General features: G+C 48.2%; 1 protein-coding gene across 2 annotated transcripts in view; it reads left to right on the top strand.

Moving 5' to 3' along the window:
- Positions 1-25,079, top strand: part of fras1 (Fraser extracellular matrix complex subunit 1) — a 73,175-nt gene that overhangs the window by 40,691 nt on the left and 7,405 nt on the right. Inside the window, exons 15-59 of one of the 2 annotated variants that reach the window (XM_028996001.1) lie at positions 1,914-2,057; positions 2,762-2,902; positions 2,986-3,126; positions 3,209-3,376; positions 4,920-5,060; positions 5,378-5,521; positions 6,097-6,252; positions 6,347-6,493; positions 6,592-6,738; positions 8,714-8,854; positions 8,955-9,095; positions 9,173-9,313; positions 9,649-9,922; positions 10,146-10,230; positions 11,511-11,831; positions 12,224-12,383; positions 12,476-12,651; positions 13,456-13,572; positions 13,657-13,771; positions 13,886-14,023; positions 14,267-14,299; positions 15,388-15,519; positions 15,752-15,880; positions 16,873-17,120; positions 17,267-17,418; positions 18,011-18,173; positions 18,268-18,400; positions 18,491-18,669; positions 18,752-18,908; positions 19,069-19,332; positions 19,429-19,617; positions 19,703-19,822; positions 20,116-20,295; positions 20,460-20,584; positions 20,985-21,125; positions 21,209-21,436; positions 21,768-21,881; positions 22,569-22,719; positions 22,810-22,969; positions 23,256-23,424; positions 23,505-23,751; positions 23,882-24,226; positions 24,335-24,495; positions 24,570-24,717; positions 24,797-25,002. In XM_028996001.1, coding sequence (XP_028851834.1) covers positions 1,914-2,057; positions 2,762-2,902; positions 2,986-3,126; positions 3,209-3,376; positions 4,920-5,060; positions 5,378-5,521; positions 6,097-6,252; positions 6,347-6,493; positions 6,592-6,738; positions 8,714-8,854; positions 8,955-9,095; positions 9,173-9,313; positions 9,649-9,922; positions 10,146-10,230; positions 11,511-11,831; positions 12,224-12,383; positions 12,476-12,651; positions 13,456-13,572; positions 13,657-13,771; positions 13,886-14,023; positions 14,267-14,299; positions 15,388-15,519; positions 15,752-15,880; positions 16,873-17,120; positions 17,267-17,418; positions 18,011-18,173; positions 18,268-18,400; positions 18,491-18,669; positions 18,752-18,908; positions 19,069-19,332; positions 19,429-19,617; positions 19,703-19,822; positions 20,116-20,295; positions 20,460-20,584; positions 20,985-21,125; positions 21,209-21,436; positions 21,768-21,881; positions 22,569-22,719; positions 22,810-22,969; positions 23,256-23,424; positions 23,505-23,751; positions 23,882-24,226; positions 24,335-24,495; positions 24,570-24,717; positions 24,797-25,002 — 7,412 coding nt within the window. The remainder of the gene's footprint in view (positions 1-1,913; positions 2,058-2,761; positions 2,903-2,985; positions 3,127-3,208; positions 3,377-4,919; positions 5,061-5,377; positions 5,522-6,096; positions 6,253-6,346; positions 6,494-6,591; positions 6,739-8,713; positions 8,855-8,954; positions 9,096-9,172; positions 9,314-9,648; positions 9,923-10,145; positions 10,231-11,510; positions 11,832-12,223; positions 12,384-12,475; positions 12,652-13,455; positions 13,573-13,656; positions 13,772-13,885; positions 14,024-14,266; positions 14,300-15,387; positions 15,520-15,751; positions 15,881-16,872; positions 17,121-17,266; positions 17,419-18,010; positions 18,174-18,267; positions 18,401-18,490; positions 18,670-18,751; positions 18,909-19,068; positions 19,333-19,428; positions 19,618-19,702; positions 19,823-20,115; positions 20,296-20,459; positions 20,585-20,984; positions 21,126-21,208; positions 21,437-21,767; positions 21,882-22,568; positions 22,720-22,809; positions 22,970-23,255; positions 23,425-23,504; positions 23,752-23,881; positions 24,227-24,334; positions 24,496-24,569; positions 24,718-24,796; positions 25,003-25,079) is intronic. The other variant, XM_028996002.1, reaches the window with a different exon arrangement.

Genomic DNA, 25,079 nt, shown 5'->3' on the forward strand with positions numbered 1-25,079 from the left:
GTCCCACGTGATACACAGCAGCACAGCACACAGTGCACACAGTGAAATTTGTCCTCTGCATTTAACTCATCACCCTGAGTGAGCAGTGGGCAGCCATGACAGGCGCCCGGGGAGCAGTGTGTGGAGACGGTGCTTTGCTCAGTGGCACCTCAGTGGCACCTTGGCAGATCAGGATTCGAACCAGCAACCTTCTGATTACGGGGCCGCTTCCTTAACCACTAGGCCACCACTGCCCCATAAAGGGATGAAATGAGGTTCCGCAGTTATATATTCAGGCAAGCGGCGCGGCAGACATCAGCGCATCACATTCCGTGACACCGCCCACCCTGCTGATGAACATCAGGGGCAGTGGTGGCCTAGCGCTTCAGGAAGCGGACCCGTAATCAGAAGGTTCGAATCCCGAGTTGCCAAGGTGCCACTGAGGTGCCACTGAGCAAAGCACCGTCCCCACACACTGCTCCCCGGTAGCACACTAGCACACTAAAGTGATGGTTAAATGCAGAGGAGCACATTTTGTTGTGCACCATGTGCTGTGCTGCAGTGTTTCACAATGACAATCTCTTCACTTTCACATCAGCAGGAATGGTGGCACCTAATGCTGTACAAATTTCTGAAGCCATGGTTTGTGGGACTGTATTTTGATAGGCCTGAATGTAGTCATGTGATATCTGTGGTGGTTATGGAGACTAAGATGGAGCCATATTTAGATAGAAACCATTTTTGCCTCTTTTACCTTCATGGCTGCTTTGTTCACTGTTGTCATTATTAAAAGCTGCTTCATGAGATGTTCAATAACATGAGAGAATGATAAGAAAGCGTTCAGCATTAACATTCTGGAGTGTTGGAAACTGTCCCCATTTTTTAACTTAAGATGGTCGAGATGGTTTGTTCAATAATGTAAAAAATAAATGAGTGGGTGTGGCCAATCCTATGACTGGTAGTGTAAATGTTAATAGGGCTGTATTTTGTTAAATCTACACTCACATATGGAAATTGTGTATCTGCTACACAGAGAGCATGTCATGCCCACTTAATCCACATTATATTTGACTGATTGGCAATAGTTCATTTGAAGAGTTTAATACTTTATACTTTTCTGCCACCTGATAACCCGAGCCTCTTTCCCACACTTGTCTCTGTAATATTTTATTTTATGAATTAATCATGATTAATTCATTGACATATATGATTAATTAGTCGATTGACATCCATCGTTAATGCAAGGAAATCACTGATTATCTAAATACATTTTTTTTTTTAGAATACAAAAAACTATTATGGATTCCGCTCAACATGAAAGTGAATCGAATTTTCTCTGCCTAGAGAAATCTATTTATTTATTTATTTAATTCTTTCTAATGACTGAAGCTGCATTTCCAGTTCCAGTGACACCAATGGTGGGAAAGCCCAGATCCGTTGTCCCTTTGAAGTTCCCTCGCTGCATTGTGACCTAAAAGCACCGCTTCACACCCACACAAAACCCGTTAGCTGCACAACACATCTCTCATCATGAGGAGTGGTTTGTTATTCTGTGGTGGGAAAGTTAATTGATTAATTAATACGCCCTCTGGTGTTCCCTTGTCTTTCTATTTGTTAGACGTGTGGACGGAGCTTGTAAACGAGCTGATGCTCTTGTTTGTGTGTGTTTCATGTTTTCACACTATGCTGCCAGCCTCTCAGTGAGTGTTTGTGTAGTACTTTCTTTTTATTTTTCTGGCTCTTGTTAATGTTGAGATTTTGTCCCTCGCCCATACTGCTGTATTCCTTCCCAGAAGACCATCACATAACACACGCACACAAGCACACACACAAACACACACTTTCTCTCTCACCACCCAAGAAGTTGTCTCTCTCATCTCTCTCATGTCTCAGAAGATGCCACTGTTCTGATTCTCTCCCCCTCTCCTCAACAGGTTGCCATGACAGTTGCTCCTCGTGCCGCGGGCCAGGTGCCGAGGGGTGTGTTTCCTGCTCCGACCCCGCCCACCTACTCAGAGATGGGGTGTGTGTGCTGGACTGCGGCGCTGGCTACTACATCAGCCAAGGCCGCTGTCTGTGTAAGTGCCGTTCCTCTGCCTCCAGAAATGACGGTCAAGGTAAAACCTTCAGGGACTTGTAGAACGTGACTGCCAGGGCTGGTTCCGTGGGGCGCATTTGCCGACACGTCTCCGTAGCTGGCAGCCGGGGAGTGTGCGGCAGTTCGTGCAGCCCTGGTGAAGGTGGTACAAGGAGAGCGAGGAGGAGATCTGGAGCGGTTCCGGTTTGCCCCGGTCAATTACAGCTGGGTCGGGGTGAACAGGTGTGCGGTGTGCGGCTGCGGGAGTGGGCAGCAACTCTCTCGCTCGCCTCAGAATTAGCGCATGGCTCTCTGTAACCATAGTAACCTGCTGGAAGAGCAGCAAGTCTGGGTCTGGAGGAGTAATAGGATGTGAACCGGCACAGTGATGGAAAGGTCTCAGCGATGCAGCCTTGGAACATTTTGGGAATGCCTGGAATTGACAGGAACAGCAGTGTGGCATTGTGGGGGTCTGGTTTTCCTGTTTGCATGACATTTTGTTGCGCCGATGGACACCTGTCCCGTCTCATCCCACTGAGGGAATGAATGCCTGCTGTAGACATCCTGTCAGTGGGCGGAGTCAGGCCTGTCAGGGCGCGTTGATGGTTTGAAGCCCTCAGCAGTATGCTCACAATCTAAGACAAACGATTCTTTAAAAAGCTTTTTAAAAAAAATCAATCTAACCTCTTTGAAAACATCTTTCAGCCTGTGACCCCACCTGCGCCACCTGTCACCCTGACAACCCCAGCTGTCTGAGCTGCCACGCTGATTTTGCCTTGCATCATGGGAAATGCGTTCCCCACTGTCCAGAGGGCCATTATAAAGACAGCCATGGGCGGTGCGGGGGTGAGTTTTTAACACTTTTCATTGTCTAGAAGTGCAAGTTTTCTTTCTGGCCTGACCATAATTCTTCTTTTTGATCTTCTCAGTGTGCCACGGTACGTGCTCGTCCTGCTCGGGTCCGTTGGCATCCCAGTGCATTTCCTGCACAGGACCACAGCCCCTCCACCATGGTCAGTGCCTGGCCTCGTGTGGGGAGGGGCGCTTCTCTCGCGACGGACTCTGCCAAAGTAAGGGCTGCGGGTTTCGCGGGTGGGTGGAGTCACGGAACGTGGACTCAGGGATGGACTTTTGACCTCCTGTCGTCCGCAGAATGTCACGCCTCCTGCAGGTCGTGTGTCGGGCCAGAGGCTTCAGACTGCATCCGCTGTTCCAAACCAGAAGAGGTTCTCCAGGCCACCGGCTCGTTGGCGTCTCATGGCTCCTGCATGCCCAGCTGCCGGCCGAAATTCTACCAGGATGCTGATCGCAGCTGCAGAGGTGAGGGCGTCTCGGGGGCTCTTGCTGGCAGCCCTGAGTTGAGCTTTTGTCTATAAAGTACCAGACATTCCAATTGATGCCATTTCTCTTAATAATAAAGAACGTTATTTTCGCTGGCCTGAACTTCCCCATTGCATTACTACCATCGATTAATTTCAACATCCCTAATAAACGTACTGTAGACGATTGTCCATAAAAATATCACGACATCATCTTTATAGTAAGTTGTTCCTTATTGGCTAAAATCTTCATGAACTTTATTCAACTGCTCAAGATAGGATTCTGGATGCATGCTGGATTGCATGTCTGAGATCCACAGTAGCTTGTTGTTTTTGCTTGGAGGTGCGTGGAGATACTTGTGATGTTTGGGTGGAGGTCACCACACCACCTTAACGTATCCGGTGTCAGAAGAAAGAAATTCCAGACCAAAAAGAATCCATCTCTCTTCTGGCCCAGTGACTCTAGAACAGACCCTCTTTGCCTCCAGCCAGGTCCTTAATCTTTCTTTACGTTCCACTGGCTGTGTTCCGGGCTCCTTGCTGTTGTGCAGGAGCAGCAGCTCAGGGGGAATCAGCGTTGTCAGTGAGCAGTGAGAACCCGAAATGGTCAAAACCAGCCGGACGTCTTGGCCGTCCACACCCGATTTTCTCTAGCCTGTCACTTTGATCTGCCAAAGCAGGCAAATCAAACAAAAAAAGAGCCCTGACCCCTGAGAGTGAGCCATGAATGTGCGGCAGTGTGTGTGTGTGTTGTTGTGCGTGTGTGTCTCCTGTCTGGAGCTAAATGTTACTTTTCGTTTTAATGCAGTTAGTTTTCTAGCTGTGTGTGTATGTGTGTGTGTGTGCATGCGAGTCTATGAGTCTGTAGAGCCAATCAAAAGAACGAAAACTAGACTCGTTACCCACAGGTCTACACACACATATTTCACACAGACTTGAACCAACATCTTGCTGTGCCATTTTCTCCATCTACACTACACTGTACTACACTGTTCCATGCTGTTCTATACACTATATCTGATGATATAGTGTGGTAGTAGCCTCGTCTGTGAACCAGAAGACTACAAAGGTAAATGCGGTAAATGTAAATGTGGAGTGCCATGTGGAGTGAAGGCAGAGGTCCAGCCAGAGTGTCCGGGTCCTCCAGAGCCAGAAAGGCCCCTCTGCTGCCACTGATGGAGCTTGTTCCATCACTGTTCCATGACCTGTTCAATGCAGAGAGCAGCCGCAGGACAACGCGGCCGGAGTCCTTACTGTTCCCAGCAGGGGGAATTCTTACCGTTTGTTCCTGGCCTCCATACCACGCACCTTGAGTTCCGCGTTTGCATTCTTTGTTTCGGCCCTTGTGCCTCGTTCATGTTATTTTATAATAACATAAATAATACCATAATACCATATAATAACACAAATTAGCCTTGAGATGTGACAGATGCAAACTAAACTAAATTCTGCATGTGGGTCTGTTCCTATTTAGGCCCGCATGTGTGTTTGTTTTGTTCCTGCTATCAGCCACTCATTGATTAAAATCCCTGTCTGTCTTCCAGAGTGCCACGTGTCCTGCGCTCAGTGCACCGCAGGAAGTGTCCACAGCTGCACTTCCTGTGTCCGGCCAGCCGTACTGCACGAGGGCCAGTGTGTCCAGCGCTGCCCTCCAGGGTTTCATGTGCAGGACGGGAGCTGCCAAGGTGAGAGGAGTCGAGTGCTTTCTTTCCTTCTGAGAAACGTCTCCAGTTCTCACCGATCCCCGGAGTCTGGACTGAATCACAAATTCCTCAACAGTTAAAGAGATTCCGCTTCACTGGCACAGAATAACTTTTACGTCTGAGCCCAAACGGCCCGTTCTCCCTCATAAAATAATGAGCTTCAGAATCAGATGATTTTACCGAGTCCAGCAAAAGCGCCGTCGGGCCGTGTCCACTGAGGGCTCAGCCCATTATCCCGTCTGATTAAGACATCAGTGTTGGAATCCGTATACGGAGCTCCTCTTTCATCTCCTTCCCAGCCTGCCATCCCTCCTGCCAGGAATGTGGCGGCCCCTCCCAGGCGGACTGCACCGCCTGCCCACCGCCCACCTCCCTGCACCTCGGCTACTGCCGGACCAGCTGCCCCGAGGGACAGTACCTCACGCCAGACAGCGCCTGTGCCGGTGAGCATGTGCTCCTAAATTCACGTCTGTTGGACAAACACACAGAGGCTGGGTCTGATGTCACCTGTTTTTTCCTTCGATATGAAGTGATGTCTTGTGTTAATAAATTGATATTTAATCCATAGTTAATCTGTTATCCACCACGTTAATGCAGAACGTTGATTAAAAACTTGACTGGCATGGCACCTTTTATAAGCGCTTATAAGTATAAACGTGATTTCATTCATATTCACTGGTGTAATGACGGGTCAGCGGAGGGTGAACTCATCTCTCCGTTTGTTCCTTATCTGTCCGCCTCACCCGGACGCGCTCCTTTCCTTCTGTCTGGAGATACGGATCAGGGAATGCGAGCACCGCTGAGGGCGTCTCACCTTTTGTAGATCTCTGTTCCTGCCTCACGCTCCGTCTGTCTCTTTCTCTCTTTCTCCTCCTGATCCGTCAGATAAAGGGTGTTAAAGGAATGGGAGTGGCACCATGTTCATCGTCCGTGACAGGGGCTTAAAAACACCTTCGCGTGATGAATATCTCTTAACCTGCCCGTGCTTTTGCTCTTTGTCTTTCTCCCCGTCTCGCAGAGTGCCAGTCTGAATGCCAGCGCTGTGTTGCTGATCTGCGGGCCGGAGCTGGAAATGTGTGTCTGTGGTGTAAGGCGCCCAGGTCGCTGTTGCTGGAGGACCGCTGTGTGCTGCGGTGCCCGGATCGCCACTATCGGTGGCATGGCGCCTGCAAGAGTAAATTCAGACACTCCCTGCTCACGATTAGATTGATCTGGTTGATCAGATAGTCAGTCAGTCAATCTCGTGTCCCCATGTTCTTTTCACCCAGAATGCCACTCTTCCTGTGATAGTTGTCAAGGAGATGGACCCCTGTCCTGCACTTCTTGTGTGGCTCCAGGGGTTCTGTGGCCCTCTGGCGTTTGTGGCTCTCGCTGTCCAGTGGGATTCTATGTTGATGCCAACCACGTGTGTCAAGGTGACTGAAGAACACAGATGGAGAACCAAACATCCCATCTTCAGATTGCCGAACAACTGCGAACACCTAACATTACTCTGTGTGTGTGTGTGATGCAGCGTGTGATGGACAGTGCCTGACCTGTGACATGGCAGGGGCGTGTGCCTCCTGTCGGGACCCAGCTAAAGTCCTCCTCTTTGGCGAGTGTCAGTATGAGAGCTGCGCCCATCAGTACTACCTGAACACAACCAGTCGCACCTGCAGAGGTACGCTGAGCACCAGCAACTGAAAACAACTGAGCGCACACTGAACACTACCAAACACACAATCAACCGAACACTTCTGGGGCAGTGGTGGATGGGGCAGTGGTGGCCTAGAGGTTAAGGAAGCGGCCATGTAATCAGAAGGTTGCCGGTTCGAATCCTGATCTGCCAAGTTACCACTGAGGTGCCACTGAGCAAAGCACCGTCCCCACACACTGCTCCCCGGGCGCCTGTCATGGCTGCCCACTGCTCACTCAGGGTGATGGGTTAAATGCAGAGGACAAATTTCACTGTGTGCACCGTGTGCAGTGCTGCTGTGTATCACACTTCACTTTACTTTACTTTACTTTACTTCTGAACACACAACTAGCCACCTACGTAACACTACTATAACTAAAACTGATACTCTGAAGACATAACAAACAAAACACTGAACACTACCAAACACACAACCAGCCAAATACTGATCACTACAGAACAGATAACCAGCCGAATACTGATCACTACTGGACACAACTAAAACACTTACTACTCTGAAGGCAATGTATCTACTAGGCATTAAACATTTCTGAACACACATCCAAGCAAATACTGAATAATACTGAACACAAACCGAACACTACCGGACACACCATCAAACAAACACTATACACTTCTGAACACACAAATAGCCAAATACTGAACACTACTAAACACATAACAAAAAAACTCTTAATTATAAACTCTTAAGTCATAACAGACAAAACACTAAACACTACCAAACACACAACCAATCAAATACTGAACATTACTGAACACACAACCAACCAAATACTGAAGAATACTGAACACATAACTAAAAATATTCTGAAGGTATAAGACATTTACATTTACATTTACAGCATTTATCAGACGCCCTTATCCAGAGCGACTTACAATCAGTAGTTACAGGGACAGTCCCCCTGGAGCAACTTAGGGTTAAGTGTCTTGCTCAGGGACACAATGGTAGTACGTGGGATTCGAACCCGGGTCTTCTGGTTCATAGGCGAGTGTTGTTACCCACTAGGCTACTACCACACACAACCTACTAGGCATTAAACACCTTTGAACACATATTTAACCAAATACTGAAAACTACTGAACACACAAACAGTTGAATACTGAACATGATCCAACACACTAGATATTAAAACATTTCTGAACACTCATTCAACCAAATACTGAACACTACTGAGCACACAAACAGATGAGTACTGAATACACAACTATCAAAGCACTGAGTACTACTAACACTGAACAAACAACCAACATACAGAGCACGTAATCAGCCTCATGCGTCTGGCCTGTCATCCAGCAAATAAAATAAAGCGTTCAGCAGTATGGATGATATGACTCCCCTGGGAAACTAGTCCCCTGGGAGGGCCGCTTTCATAAAAACGCTGTGCAGTGCAGCTTATAGTGTTCAGGTCTTCTGGCAGGTTGATCCACTCTTCGGGATCAGGGATAGTTTTATGTCACCTCACTGGATGACACGTGTGAAACGTCTGCCGCTTACGTTCGGCAGGAGATTTAATGTGATCAGAGGCGACGGAGGATGATGAAAGCTGCTTTCTGCAGCTGCCTCTCCACCTGGATGAAAAAAAGTGGCACTGAGCTCTGGGACAGATTTATGTGCTGGGGATGGAGCTACTTCGGGCTCAAAGCCACAACTTTCTTACAAGTTTCTATCTTTCTCTACTGCATTTACATTTACATTTACAGCATTTATCAGACGCCCTTATCCAGAGCGACTTACAATCAGTAGTTACAGGGACAGTCTCCCTGGAGCAACTTAGGGTTAAGTGTCTTGCTCAGGGACACAATGGTAGTAAGTGGGATTCAAACCCGGGTCTTCTGGTTCATAGGCGAGTGTGTTATCCACTAGGCTACTACCACCCTGCAATCCGGCACATCCATGTAAGCAGAAAATGCACCGTTGCCTGAACGGCTCTCTTTGCAGAGTGTGACTGGAGCTGTAATGCCTGCCATGGGCCTCTACACACCGACTGTCTGCAGTGCATGGACGGCCACGTGCTGCAGGACGACGTCTGCGCTCAGAGCTGCTCCAAGGGGTTCTATCAAGACGGAGTGAGGTGTTTGAGTACGTGCCCGAATCTTTCCAGCCACTCTCACATTCGTTAATATGCAGATTTCTCCAAAGCCCAGTGCTCCCGGGTACTAATGCGCTGTTCGGTTGCCAGGTTGCGATGAGAACTGTGCTGAGTGCCAGGGCCCGGGGCAGTGCCAGCGCTGCCAGCCGTCCCACGTCCTCCTCGGGGGGCGGTGTGTTCAGGACTGCGGCCGCCGTCGGCACCTGGACGTCACGCTGCGGCAGTGTGTTGGTGAGTGGTGTGGCTTTTTCCCGCACGTCCGCCGTCCCCGCGTTCCACACTTACTCCTGTCCCTACTCCTTTCCCAGAATGCCCTGCTGGCTGTGTTGTGTGTAACGGTGACGGCAGATGTGCCGCATGCGAGGAGACCAAATTCCTGAAGGATGGACTGTGCTCTGCTGACTGTGGTCATGGTTACTACACGGACAGGGAGAGACGCGTTTGCAGAGGTTTTGTGCAGCTACATTAATGTTTGATTTAAACGGTTTACTTTAATAAGTCCATAAATATACATAATTTTTTGACAAATTCTGAAAATATGAAAAATATTTAAATAAAATGAAATATAATACGGTGGATTTTTAGTACATGAAATGAAATCAAATAATAAGATATATTATCAAATCAGAATTGTTATAAAAAGGATTTCTGGGCTAAACAAGTAAGATATCTTGAGGTGCCTCTTGAGGTGAGTTTATGTGACAAGCCTCTCAGTAAGAGCTGTACATCCTAAGTAATAATCTGTACCAAATTCAGTGTAAAAGTAACCCTTTCCATCACCCAGTGAACCGGCACGCTCCGACGCTGCACGTCACCGGCTCTCTGCTGGTCCCAGTGGGCGGGGCCAGGCCGCTGGCGGCGCCGCTGCTGCAGGCGGAGGATGGGGACAGCCCTGCCGAGACCCTGCAGCTGCAGCTGCTGCATCCACCCACCAACGGGCAGCTGCTCCTGCTGCGGCGGCGCGATGGGGAGATACCGCTCCAGCGAGGGCAGAACTTCAGCCTGGCGGAGCTGAGAGATGGAGCCGTGCGCTTCTCGCACTTGCCACAACACCCACTGTGAGTTTGTGTGTGTGTGAAAAGGGTCACTGTACTCAAGTAGCTTTGTAGTGTATCTCTACCTTGTTATGTTCTTTTTTACTCATTAGTGGATGAAACACTGAGGGTGCACAGAAGAAATATATACCTCATATCAGAACTGTCTTTGGCCTTATGGTTATTTTAATAACCAACAAATCAGACATTTCTTTTGATCTATAAATTATGTTTGTGTGTTTCGTAGGAAGGGGCAGTTCACATTACGTGCCTTGGATTCTCAGCTCTTCTCTCAGCCGGTGGTTGTTTCTGTTGTTGCTGTTTCTGAGCAGGTATACACACACACACACACACACTCAAACATATATAGTTAAAATGATCCTATGTATGTTGACAACATCCATAATGCAGTGGTGTGTTGTGAGCTCATGCTGTGTGTGTACTTCACAGTGGTGGAGGATAAAGAAAGGCAAATAGAAAGGTGTGTGTTTGTGTGTGTGTGAAATGTCATTTGTACCACATGCTGACACAAATGTGTGACCTCACACTGACCTCTCCACTCTCGCTTTCTTGGTCATTTCTGTGGCGTCCTCCAGAACTGCTGGTCTGAGACTGAGACTGTGCTCTGAGATCTCCACACAAAATAGGGACGGGGGCTGAAAACTGGGGAATCCGGTGTTCACTATTTTGCATGTTTAAAAGAGGTAGGAAGGGAGAATCCATGATTTGTGCAAACAGCCCCAAATAAACAGGATTGAAGTTGTAGAGAAGAAGAGTGAACGTAAGTAGAAATTTGAAGGTTCAAGCTGGTTAGGGGCTGAAAGAGATGAAGAGATCATTGAATGTCAGAATGTTCATCACTAACACAGACATGTAAAAGTATGTGTCTGGAAAGGGGGCCCTGTGTCTGAAGGGCCCGGAGCCCACAGGGCTGAAGTGATGACAGAAACACTCCCCTTTGTGTCCCGCAGATTATTTGTACTGGAGAAGAAGGAGCCATGTGTGTCTTTATTAGCTTTAAAGTCTAGGTTTAGAGAGAGAGAGAGAGAGAGAGAGAGAGATAGTGATGGGCATGTTGCAGCATGCAGACCAACGTGAAAGCTGATGTAAAGCTGATGTAAAACTATTTACCATGGTGTAGTTGAATGAAGAAAGTTTAGTACTTATGTATTATTTATGGTCAGGAAGAGAGGAGAGCCCCACCTACAGCGAAGCCTTCATCTCAACCTTAGATAACTTAGTAGATAACCTTGATATGCCTCGACAATCTATTGAGTTTAAGCATTTAAATTAAAATGGAGGAAAATATACTAACAGCAAGTGAGAGAAAGTAAGGTCTGGGACATTTGTTTTTGGGAGGGACAAAATCCGCCCTTCCAGATTTTTCCCCTTATCAGCACTGAATAATGTTGCTATTAAGCCTTAATGTAATATTTATCACTTTTGAAAATGATAGGGAGAAAGACTTCTATCTGTAATTCAAAAAGGCCAAGGGATATCTGATACCCGAGGGATTATCCAGTAGCACAAAAGGTGAAAACATTTGGTGTTACAGGGTGATGATGTCACAGAGCACCAAAGGTTCTGTGTCTGTGTCTCTTCTCTGGTTCAGCCGTCGCTGGTTGTGTCCAACCGGCCACTGTTGGTGGATGCCGGCCAGTCGGTTGTTATTTCCCGGGCCACGCTGCACGTGGACGACCCCGACAACCCTCAGGATGTTCTGTTGATGGTGCTGGAACCACCACGCCATGGGCAGCTGACTCGTCTCCACAGCGACCGGCCTCTGACTCAGTTTAAACTGGAAGAGCTGTGGAGGGAGCAGGTGCAGTACACACATGACGGCTCGCAAGCAGCCAGCGACAGCCTGCTGCTGCAGATCAATGATGGACACAGCTACCAGAATCTTCTCTACCACATACACATCAACCAGAAGGTATACACATACACGCAGAGATCTGGATTTGAAAATGAAAATAACCTTGATCGAGAGCATATGCTGATTTTATAGCAGAACTAACTCAAACAACATGACAGATTTAGATTACCCAGGGATTGTGTGAAATGTTGTGTTAAGCTTCTGACTGTGCACAATTATGTCCAGGTTCCTGGTGTGCGTGTATGTGTAATTTATTATGTTTTATATTTAACATATATAACACACTGTAATGCAATGATGATTTTTTTTTATTATTGATTGTGTTTTCTGGCCTGTGGCCCTTGTATTATATACAGCGTGATGGGTAGTGTGTCTTTGTGGATTGATTCTAATTGCTTAGTGTGTGTGTGTGTGTGTGTGTGTGTGTGTGTATGTGTGGGCGCATGCAGATTGACCACTCTCCTCACATGCTGTCCCTGCCGGTGACGTGGGTGAGACAAGGTGGGATGGTGCGGCTCTCAAATAAGTACCTGAATGTGGAGAACCAGGGGGGACGAGAGTCGGAGATTGTCTATAGGCTGGTGTCCACTGAGGATGGACCAAGACATGGTATACACACACACACACACACACACACACTCGATTATAGTAAGGCACACAGCATCAGGAGTAAAGTGAAAATGTGTGCATGGTGTTTGCAGGTGAGGTGTTGTTGGTGCCCCTCCCAGCTGATGGTCCAGTGTCCGGGTGGCAGCCGTCGACCGAGGAAAACGACTCAACCCCGACCACGACCTTCACCCAGCAGGATGTGAACGAGGGCGTCGTCTGGTACAGACACTCCGGCGCGGGAGATCAGAAAGACACCTTCCAGTTCCAGGTGACCTCTCTCTCTCTCTCTCTCTCTCTCTCTCACACACACTGAGGACAGATGATAACTGTGTGGTGCTCACTTTTTTCTTCTTCTCCACTTTATTTTCCTCCATCCATCTTGAGGCACACACTCCCCTTACCGCCCCCACCCACCACGCCACCGACACAAATTAAGCAATTTAGCACTGATGCCTGGAGTGTCTGTGAAGAAGAGGTGTGAAGAGTAAATCCATCTCTAATTGCTCTTGGCGTGAGAATCGCCGCAGTGCTCGAGGTGCGGGGCTCTCGCCACCCTCATCTTCCTCACGCTTCTTTTGGCCCCGCTCCCCCATCCCCAGCGTAAATAAAACGCGGAGTGCAGCAGAGACACGGCCCCCAGGCACCTCGTCACTTTATAATAAATCTCCGGGGCCCTGCTGCTGCCGAATGAAGACGCAGCATTTCTGCCATCGGCTCTGGCAGCGGCGTGGGGACTGAGATTTATTCACTTTACACCGAGTGCGTGTTCGCAAATTAAAATGTGCTTTGTCTGAGCCCAGCATCCCAGAGACAGTCTGATTGGATGTTGACATGTGGTCGTAAATCAGTGCACATTGGCACAATGTTCCTTGCACGAATGGGACCTGGCCCTCATAGTTCCTGAAAAAACGGCATCCTCCTGCCCACTGCTCACCAAGGGTGATGGGTTAAATGCAGAGGCCACATTTCGTTGTGTCACCGTATGCTGTGCTGCACTGTTTCATAATGACATTAGAAAATAATACTAATGATGTGTGTGATATATGATGTGGTTCGTGTGTGGTGGTCTCAGGTGATCAATGAGGCTATTCCCGATGTCATCAGTGACCCTCAGACCTTCACCATCGGAGTGGTGGCCCAGATCTCTGGTGCCCCTCAGCTGTCGCCTGGCTCTGACCTACAGATGAGTGTAAGGTTCTGATTTACATTCTGAAATTCGTGTTCCTTGTGTACCGCGTACTGTACTACACTTTTCCTTTGTGTGTGTGTGCAGGCACTGGAGGATCGCGTGACAGTGATAACTCCCTCTGCTCTGTCTTTTGTGGATGACGAGACACCGAGTGACAAAATCATCTACAATATCACCAAGCCACTGCCTCAGGGGCACGGTAACATAAACTCCGCCCACCGCTGGAAATGAAGGGCTCCAACTGGACCCTAATCGCATGACTGGGCAGAGAGTCTTTGCTAAGAGTGTGTTTGTGTGTGTGTGTGTGTGACAGGTACACTCGAGCACAGAGACAAGGCCTACACACCTGTGCGTGTGTTCGCCCAGGTCGACGTGGACAGTGGAAAGATCATCTACCGGCCTCCACGGGCGCCATTCCACTTACAGGAGCTCTACCAGTACTCCTTCACGGGTGAGCGTCGACTCCGTAGACGTATCTCTTAATCTTAATCCCATTTGGTGGCAGAAACCAAGATTTGGGATCATCTCTGGCTCGTCACGTCACATAGAATCAGTGATGTCTACATAACACACCTACCGATGACCTTCACCCCGATTGTGGAGCCCAGTGGTTAAGAATATTTTCTTTGGACAGAGGTCACAATAATCGGCTCACACCCGTAACCATGACAACACTCTTTACTCTTCTTTCCAGGTCTGCCGGAATCAGTGAACTTCCACTTCACAGGTACATGCTCCAAGTCTAAGCTTCTTGGTGACAAAGGCTCCTTTCCATCCCACAATGCACTGCTCTCACCGTCCCGCCATATGCATCAACTGCTGTCAGTCATCTGTCATTTTCTTCATGAGGCCGTCTATTTGTGGCTCAGGGCCACTTTTACTCCCGTCTGTCTGTCTCTCCCGCTGCGTGACTTTCTCTCTCCTTTTTTAATGGGACCCGTCTCTGTATCTGCTGCAGTGATCCGTCATCCATCTCAGGGTCATGAATCCCTGTCGCCCGGCTCAGAACTCCGGCTGCCTCTCTGTCCCCCTGTCTGTCCTTCACCAGTATGTCTGTCTGCCTTTCCATACGCCTCCCATACGTCTGCTACCCATCTGTCTTTCGTCTGTCTACTGTTTGTCTGTCAATGACTTTTTTACCTAGCGCTGATACAAAAAAGCGTTTGGCGTGACTGTATCGACATTGATCTTGATCAATCAAAATTTATTGAAAACCTTCAGAAATGCGACCCCCTGGTTACAGATAGATAAAATAAGTACTTGCTGTATTACAAAAATGGTGTGTTACATTAGTAGATACCAAAGTAGGTGTCAAATATGATATTTTCTAAGGAGTTGCTAATTAGTACTGAGAAAATGGGTGATTCTTATATTCAGGTCAATAAAGTAGTTGTACAGAATGCAGAATGCACCTCCTCACACACACACACACACACACACACACACACAAGCACACACATCTACACATGAACACACTTAAAAAACACACACTCACAGCATGTGTCTGGTTTGTTTAATTTATTTTACCAGTAGCTGAGATACTTATTTCTATCCAGAGTGGGGCAGACAGCAGCGGGCATCAGACTTCCGTCTGGACTTGTACGATTGATCTGCCCGCCTGCTTCCATCCCTCCAATTCTGCCCTCTTTCATCATCATTTCCTCTCCTTCCTTGTGCTTCCCTTTCATGTCTGTCTGCAGATGATTCATGCTTGGTTGCCTGATATTACAGCAGATTTTAAAAAAATTATTTTCTTATCGTTGATTATGTGTGTGTGAGTTTGTGTGTTGTAATGTGTATGTGTGTTTGCTGCAGTGACTGATGGGGAACACACCACTCCAGAGATGGACTTCTCTATTCTCCTGCTGCCCAACCACCAGCAGCCACCCATTTTCCAAATCCTAGACCCAGTTCTGGAGGTCAACCTGGGGGGCAGAGCACCAGTTGGTAAGAGTCATATAAAAAGATGTATAAGATAATACTCTGGTCACATGACCTGAGTGGTCATGTGACCAGAGTGTTACCTTATATATCTCATAATATATTACTCTATTTCATAACTCACAACATACCACAATCATTCACATATACTTTGTCAACTCTGGCCTAGAACAGGGGAATCTTTACTTCTGTATGACATTGCATTGCCTGTTGCATTATGTCTAAATGTGTGCTCCAGGTGGACAGCAGCTGGCAGTGACCGATGCAGATACGGCTCCTGATGAGCTGGAGTTTGAGTTGGTCGAGGCCCCTGTGCATGGAATGCTCTTCCGCCTGGACTTCAATGCACAGACCCAGATGGCCAATGGTGAGTACAGCAGACAGTGGGGCAGTGGTGGCCTAGCGGGTAAGGAAGCAGACTCGTAACCAGAACATGGCAAATTCAAATCAACGATAACAACATTTATTTCTTAAATAGCCCAAAATCACATACAGTATGTCTCAATGGGCTTTGACAGGCCCTACAGTTGACACCCCCACACCTGACCCTTCTGCACACAAGGAAAAACTCCACACAAAAAAAACCTCTAGGAGAGAGAAAAAAAGAAAGGAAACGTTGGGGAGGAGCGATACAGAGGGAACCCATTCCATGGTAGAGTGAGCCTGCAAATGGTGTCAGTTGAGGGTTTGTGATGATTTGTCCAAAAAGTCCTACATTTGTAGAGGTGGAGAAGTCCAAAGTGTAGTCCAGTGTCATGGTGTACATTACGTGTCCATTATGACTGGTCCATTTGAAAATCCCTGAAGCTTTAGTTGTTATGGTGGTGGTGGTTGTGGTGACCCTCTGGTTCATTTCATGCTAAATCGTTGTTTAGCAGTTGCCAGGAACCAGGATTTATCTGCTGGTCTCTTCACTGTAGTCTGCCGGGGGTCTGTGTGCTTGATAACGTGTCTTGGAGAGAATAAACAGAAGCAGCGGCATGTGGTGTCATTGTACGACTGATACGACTGATATGTGGTTATAGTGGTATATTTGTGCAACTCCCAAAAAGCCGAGGTGCCACTGAGGTGCCACTGAGCAAGGTACCATCACCACACACTGCTCACCGAGTGATGGATTAAATGCAGAGGACATATTTCATTGTGTCACTGTGTGCTGTGCTATGCTTGGATCAATGACAGAGGTCAGTTCTGAATTCATTTAGATTCAGTTATACTCTTAGTGATTCATCAACATTCTTGTAGATTCATTTAGACTCTTAAAGACTCAGTCAGATTCAGTCAGATCAGTTCTCAACCAGCACCAAACACATTGAGACGATACAACAAAGAATATACTCTTGATTCCGTATCTTGTAGGAGACAGCTTCACCTTCGGTGACATCACCCGGAACGTTCTACAGTATGAGCATGCCGGCCTGTCCACTGACGGGGACACCATGACGTTTTCAGTGACAGATGGGATCTCCATGACGACCACCACAGTGCAAGTGGTTGTGGCAGGGTCAGGTGGGGATGGGCCGAGACTTGACCCAGACGCCCGTCTGACCATGGAGGTTCCTGAGAAAAGCAGCACGGTTATTACACGTAAACACCTGGCCTATCTGGTGAGTGGGAAGGGTGTTTTTAATCTGGAAAATCATCTGAAAAACACCATAATGGTCCAGTTCCATCCTGTTGCTTTTGGTAACAGATGTCTGCCATTATTTCTTTGTTGCTTATGTTGTAAGCTTTGTTGTTTATGTCATTACAGGACAACAGCTCACCAGACGAGCAGATCCGGGTTCAGTTGGTGTCCGTGCCGATGTATGGAATCCTGACCCGCAGCAGCTCCGAGTCGGAGCACCAGGAACTGAGCGAGTATTCTTCCTTCACCATGGATGACATCAATTTACACCGCATACGGTACTGCATGCACACGACATGCACTCAAACTCTATCAGAAGCGCACACTCCTGCACGCTCTCTCAGATCGGCAAACGAAAGGAGACTAAAAATTCCTTCTTCACGGGGTCTCCGATTCCAATCATGTCTGTTCTCCGTTGTTGTCCCTGGCTGGTGGAACAACCTGCCCTCCTCCACACGACTAGCCGAGACTATCACCACTTTTAAGAAGAAGGTGAAAACCCTCTTATTCCAAAAATATTACAGACAAATCTAACACTTACACAAGCACATGCGTACACATTAAATAAACAAATACAAAATGTATAAATACATTATAATTTTTCTTAGTCTAGCACCCAACAATCTCCGAGCATGCTCTTCACTGACAAGTCTAAGCCTTATCAGGGCTCTTAGTTTGTAAACTCGATATTCTATAGAAATCGAACGAGAATTGCTGGTGTCTTCCTATTGTAAGTCGCTTTGGATAAAAGCGTCTGCTAAATAAAGTAAAGTAAAGTAAAGTAAAGCGCACACACACGCACACACACGCACACACACACACAGATAAATGTGATCAGTGAATATATGCCCCCCTCCTATTTCTATCCAGTTACATCACTTCCTTTGAGACTGGAAAGCAGCCTGTGACTGACATCTTCCACTTCATTGTCTACGATGACGAGAACAATCGCCTCGACAACCAGATGTGCACCATCACCATCAGCTCGGTGCAGAGGCAGCCGCCCACGGTGACCGTCCGCAGTGGCATCAAGGTCCGGACAGCAGCGGATCCAGACACGGCAGCTCCTGGTCCTGCCTCCACGGACGGAGAACCTCAATGTGTTTCTTTCTTCCCCGCCCACACAGGTGCATGAAGGGGGCAGGGTGCAACTCTCAACCAATCACATCATTGCGTCAGACCGAGACACGCCCCTGAAGGACCTTCTGGTGTGGTTGGTCAACCCCCCGAAGTATGGATTCATCGAGAATACCAGACGAGGTGAGGGATGCCTGGGGGACGTCCTTCACCGATCACTGCTTTTATTAAGAGGCAGTGATAGTGAGCCTTTGTTGTTTATTTTTCCCTCAGCTGGTGGTGCTCAGGTCATCAGCACCAAGATTCCATTCACCATGGAGGACCTCACCTCCGACCACATCTTCTATGTTCAGAATGTCCGGCAGCCCAATGTCCATCAGGATGTCTTCAGCTTTTACATCAGTGACGGCTTCAGTCAGACTGAAGCGTTTTATGTTAACATTGATATTCAGGTAATGTTGTGATCCAGAAAATTGATCAATCACTCAATCAATCACAATATCTCTCTAACTACCTTATCTATCTGTCAATCAGCAAAGTAAGGACGTCATGATGCCGATCGTTTCGGTGAGCAGCGTTCACGTGGAAGAGAACTCGGGCGTGGTCATAACCAACTCTTCCCTCCACGTGCTCGACCTGGACACCGCTGAGAATGAGATCGTCCTCACCATCACCAAGAAGCCATCCTACGGTGTGTCCCACCCTTCTGTCATCCTCTTGTTCTCTCTTGCATCTTATCTATTCTGGCCATCCATCAGCCTGAAGGCCGACGCACTGATCGTCCTCCATGAGTCTGGGTGATATATGGCTGTGTGTGAGGGATCAGATGGATTTTTTTTTTAACTTCACAGGAAAGCTGCGGCGAAGACACTTCTACTCCGAGCCACTGGAGAATGGCAGGGTTCTGTCTCAGGGCTCCACATTCACCTACCAGGACGTTCTGGATGAGCTACTGGTTTACACCCCTGATGGCGTCAGCGGCGGAACTGATGAGGTACACTTCACGGTGACGGATGGAGATTACACAGAGTCCGGCCGTCTGGAGTTCACCATGGACCTGAGGAAGAGCGAAGGACCCAGAGTGACCATCAATAGAGGACTGCAGATCACAGCAGGTCAGGCACACCCACACACACACACACACACACACACACAAAACTACTACTGCAGACCACACCCAAGACACCAGTCTTGTGTATTTCTGCTTCCAGGCTCTTCATCTAAAATCACCAATGTCCAACTGAAGGCTACTGATGAAGACTCTGATAACCTTAAGCTCCGCTTCACCCTCACCAAAGACCCTGGCACCGGCCAACTCCACCTGCTGAGGGGCGTAGGTCAGGTCCACATCTCAACCAAAGGAGCTGTTCAGAGCTTCACCCAGGAGGACATCAACAAAGGTGTGGCCACCTGTCCTCCTCTTGAGTTCTACCGGCGCGTTTATGTGTGTGGTGTGTTGATAAGTGCGCGTTGGGATCTCTGCAGGCCTGTTGGAGTTCAGTCATCAGAAGGGGCAGCCAGGCGGCAGCTTTACCTTCAAGTTCAACCTGGAGGATCCTGAAGGAAACCAAGTGATCGACCAATCCTTCCACATCACAGTCCTGGGTACAGGGACCTCTCAAGTTACACTGTGTGTGTGTGTGTGTGTGTGTGTGTGTGTGTGTAATAGCAGTTATGCACTGGACTGGAATGCCTGTGGGTGTTGTCTTCATTTGGACCGACTCACACAGGGCAGATACAACTCAGACTTCTAACAATCTTCTCCCCCCCGCCGCCTCCCTCTGTATCAAATTTCACCGCAGTCTGTATTTACACTACCTTGTGACCCATTGAATAGGAATCAGAGAGCGAAAGGAATTCGGATTTCAACATTATCCTGTGTCATTCGTCACACACAGAGGACAGGCTGCCTCCCTCTGTGACGGTGAATAAAGGGCTGGTTCTGGATGAAAACACGGCGAAGAAGATCTCCACGCTGCAGCTCTCTGCGGTGGATAAGGACAGCGCGGCGGGAGAGCTGCTCTTCCGCATCACCAAGGCGCCGCAGCTCGGACATCTGGAGCATGTCGGCTCTCCAGGTAATGATGAGTCCCGATGCACCAGGATCAGCTGGACCATCCTCCTCCTCTCCCTTCTGATGAAGCCGTAGCGATGTGACGGTTTAAAGCGTTGGGTCTGTAGTGTTCAAAATGGTTTGATGTGAGGACAGTATACCGATGTGTATTCCTGTTTCTTCTCTCAGGCATACACATCAGCTCCTTCACCCAAGCAGACTTGGCATCTAACAGAGTTCAGTATGTTCACACCAGCGAGGAGGAGAAACACGCTGACGACTTCTCCTTCACCGTCTCTGACGGCGCTAATGAGGTGAGGGGTCTCCCTCTCGCTCTCGCCAGATGACGATTCAGCCCAACGCAGGCGCCCACATACACAGCACAGGAATGATCAAGTCTTCTGTCGCTATGACGGATTTCCGTCAATTTAGTCACTGAAGACCCATGTTTTTTTATTGGATGCGCGTCTCAAGAGCGTCTTGTGCTGTGTCCTCTGTATTTAACCCATCACCCTTGGTGAGCAGTGGGCAGCCATGACAGGCACCCGGGGAGCAGTGTTAGCCGCTATGCCATCCAGTGTGTGTGTGTGTGTGTGTGTGTGTGAGGACCTGCAGCAGCTGTAAGAAATTTCCATCTGCGAGACTCTCCATCTGAGCATGATGTATTTATGTATTATGCCTATGGACATATTCATACACGCATTCTGTGTGCAGGTGTCACAGACGTTCTACATCACCCTGCGGCCAGTGGACGACTCTTTGCCGATGGTCCGGGTGCCGGGGATACGTGTACAGGAAGGCGTTAGGAAAACCATCACGGAGTTTGAGCTGAAGGCCACGGATGCCGACACAGAGGTTAGAAACGGGACGAACTGCCGTCCAGGCACCGCAATGCCCTGGGCCTTGCTCTAACCACTGCCACTCCCCGTCTTTCGCAGGAGGACTCCATCACCTTCACTGTCGTGCAGGCCCCTCGCCACGGCACCATCGAGCGCACCAACAACGGTCAGCATTACCGCCAGACCAGTACCTTCACCATGGACGACATCTACCAGAACCGCATCAGCTACAACCACGATGGCAGCAACTCGCTGAAGGACCGGTTCACCTTCACCGTTACCGATGGCACCACCATGTTCTTCATGATGGAAGAGGGGGGAAAGGAGGTTAGGGGTCCGGGTTTTTTTTTTTATTAGAAAGACATTCATAATTTACTATGAACAAAAAATTGCAGATGAGGAGCGGTATAAGAATAGAGCTCAGGGCTCTATGTGTGTGTGTGTCTGTGTGTCGTAACATCTATGCAGATCCAGTGCTGTTTGTGTGTGTGTTTCCTGATGAACAGAATTGGGAGATGCTGCTGTTGTCGGTGTCGCTGCAGAATGTAGATCGCGAGAAACTCTGCTCCAGTTCGCACTACTCAGCTGCTTTCTCTGCTGTGTCAGCAGATTGTCCCTTTCCAATCCCACTAATCGCCATCGCTCTGCTGCCTCTCAGATTGTGACAGCGGCGCCTCAAAAGTTCAAGATTGACATCCTTCCTGTGGATGACGGGACACCCCGGATCGTCACCAACGCAGGACTACAATGGCTGGAGTACGTAGATAACAAGGTGGGTGTTACCTTAGTCAACAATTAATGAAGTCCAAAAATGTTTATACTTATTGTGTCCATATTCATGACCATTGATCAGAGAACTCTCTGCCATGTTTTTAATTATGTCTAAGACATAAAAAAATATCACAAAATAAGGTCTGTTGCAGACATTATGTCTACACTATGCACTTGTATTGAGAATAGTACCACTGAACAAACAAGGTTGAAGTAAGAGCATTTCAGCATTTGTCACATCAAAATACTCATATACATTTTGTGTATTGTGACACATGGAAAGGTGACAAACCGCATTTAACAACAAGCAGCAAATGGTTGATGTAAAACAATATAAACAAGAGTTGAATGTTGCATGTTGACATGGTAGCAAATGGACGTGGTGGATAAATGAGCAGAAATGTACAGTACTAATTTGTGGTACACGACTTTGTCAGTCATGTGGAAGTGCTAGTGGAACTGAGGCATGTAATTTAGAAGCCATATGACCTCTGGGAAGAAAAGCTCTTCTTGATTCTCTCTGCTCTGGTCATAAGGCTGTGGATTCGGCAGGCAAATCAGATCACTACTGTGGTGGGAAGAGTTTCTGTGAAGTAATGAAACTAGTTTTTCACATTTGCTTTTCTATGTCGCCACCTGGTGTAAAGATCTGGCCATAACCCTGAGCTGGATTTGTTTTGGCTTCCAGGCTACGAACTTGATAACAAAGAAAGAGCTTCACACGACAGACCCTGACACAGATGACGGGCAACTGATCTATGAGATCACCACCAAACCCAGACATGGCTTCCTGGAAAGCAAACTGAAACCTGGCACCCCCATCATAACATTTGTTCAAGGTTGGACACACTTTTACACATCTCATATGGAATGATGGAGTGGTTCATCTCTTGGTTAATGCTGGTGCTCCTGAATTTCTCTCAACCCAGCTGACATCAACCTGGGCCTGATCCGCTATGTCCTGAATGATCGCCGTGTGCACGAGACAATGGACACCTTCAAGTTTCTGGTGAAGGACAGCAAACCCAACATTGTCAGTGACAATGTGTTCCACATCCAGTGGTCTCTCATCAGCTTTGAGCACAAGATGTAAGATCTGCAGCAGGTTGGGTTGAGTTGGGCAGGGGTTCCAGGACCATCTTGAGTTGGTATCATGATGGTTTAGACAATTATAGTCCAGGAGGTTGTGGATTGGATCATCATTTGTTTTATGATTGAGGTGGTTCCACTGAAGATTAGACCATAATGGATTGGATGGTGGAGATCAAACAGGGAAATAGGACAATCATGTGTCAGACCATCATGGGTATAGAACCATCACATATGCTTCTGGGAGTGAGTGTAGTTATATTTAAATGTGCTCTTGTGCCCACAGCTACAATGTGAGCGAGAAAGCTGGGTCAGTGGCTGTTACAGTGAAGAGAACAGGGAACCTGAACCAGTACGCTATTGTCTTGTGCCGCACTGAGCAGGGGACAGCTAAGTCCACGTCCAGTGTGGGCTCACGTCCTGGACAGCAGGACTACATCGAGTACGCCGGACAGGTGAGCAAATCATAAACCTTCATTGGTTCTTCTAAGACCATTAATCACCCTGGTGGTAACTGTGCGTCTGCTGCTCCCAGGTCCAGTTTGATGAGTGGGAAAACACCAAGGTGTGCACTATCGTCATTAATGATGACCACGTGTTCGAGAACATCGAGACCTTCACTGTGGAGTTAAGTATGCCAGTCTATGCCCTGCTGGGTGAGGTCACCCATGCCAAGGTCCACATCAACGACACTGAGGACGAACCCACCATGCAGTTTGACAAGAGGACATACCATGTTAATGAAAGCAAAGGCTTCGTCTTCGCTCCTGTCGAGAGGAAAGGTTTGCATGCTAATAATCAATAACTGGTGTTCAAGTCCAGATATCAGTAATAACAAATTTTAACATAATAATTAACCAGCATGTGGACCATTTTTTTCATTAACCACTTTTGCTGTCTTATTCTGCTCAGGTGACACTAGCAGCACAGTCTCCGCCCTCTGCTACACCGTCCCCAAAACGGCGAAGGGCAGCAGCCTCCACGGCCTGGAGTCTGGGTCAGACTACAAAACACGTGGAATGACCGGTGAGAATCGCGTCATCTTTGGCCCGGGGGTGAGCATGTCCACTTGCGACGTCAAGCTGATTGACGACAGCGAGTACGAGCTGTCGGAAGAGTTTGAGCTGGTCCTGGCAGATGCCTCAGACAATGCTCGCATCGGCAGCTTTGCTGTGGCCAAGGTGGTCATCGACGGACCCAACGATGCATCTACCGTGTCCCTTGGCAATGCTACGTTCAGTTTCACCGAAGACGCAGGCGAGTCACAGCCGCAAACCCTTCTAGCTGTTACTGTCCAAAAACCCGACCCTGAGTTATCAGGACAAATTACTCTAAATTCCGAAACTGATTACCTTCTCCTTCCAGGCACCATAGAGATCCCTGTTGTGAGGCGGGGAAGTGACCTCTCCTTGGTGGCCTCGGTGTGGTGTGCTACAAGACCAGCCGACCATGATTCTGCCACACCTGGAGTGGACTATATCCCCAGCTCCAAGAAGGTGGAGTTCAAGCCTGGAGTGGCTGAGGAGGTACAAAAATATTGATAATAAGTTTGGTAAGAGCTTGTTCGATGTCCCACCTCACATGGAAATCCTGTCCACAGACTTGCAGCTTGACCATCATGGACGACATTCAAAGCCCCACCATTGAGGGGGCAGAGTCTTTTGTGGTTTTCCTGAGCTCGCCTCATGGTGTGGTTCTCACAGAACCTTATGAAGCGTCCGTCCTCATCACTGACACCTTCCTGGACAGTATGTGACATTTCACAGACTTACCCACCACACCTAACTTTGTGTTAGTGCTGCACAATGACCTGTGCTTTCCCACCAGTTCCCAGCATGCAGTTCGAAAAGGTGAAGTACACTGTGAAGGAGAAGGATGGTGCCCTGCAGGTCCCCATCATTCGTACAGGAGACCTGTCCCTCAAGTCCTCTGTGCGCTGCTACACGCGTACCATGTCTGCCATGCCCATGGACGACTTTCAAGAGCGGAGAAATGATGACGATTCCTTGGTCGTTTTTCTGAAGGGAGAGAGGGTAGGACCCTGCTGGCATGCATGTCTCACATCAACTGGGTCTAGTTTCACAGATGTGACTTAAATAACCTGACCCTC

This window comes from Denticeps clupeoides, chromosome 11 (assembly GCF_900700375.1).
Source record: "Denticeps clupeoides chromosome 11, fDenClu1.1, whole genome shotgun sequence".
Classification (NCBI taxonomy): domain Eukaryota; kingdom Metazoa; phylum Chordata; class Actinopteri; order Clupeiformes; family Denticipitidae; genus Denticeps; species Denticeps clupeoides.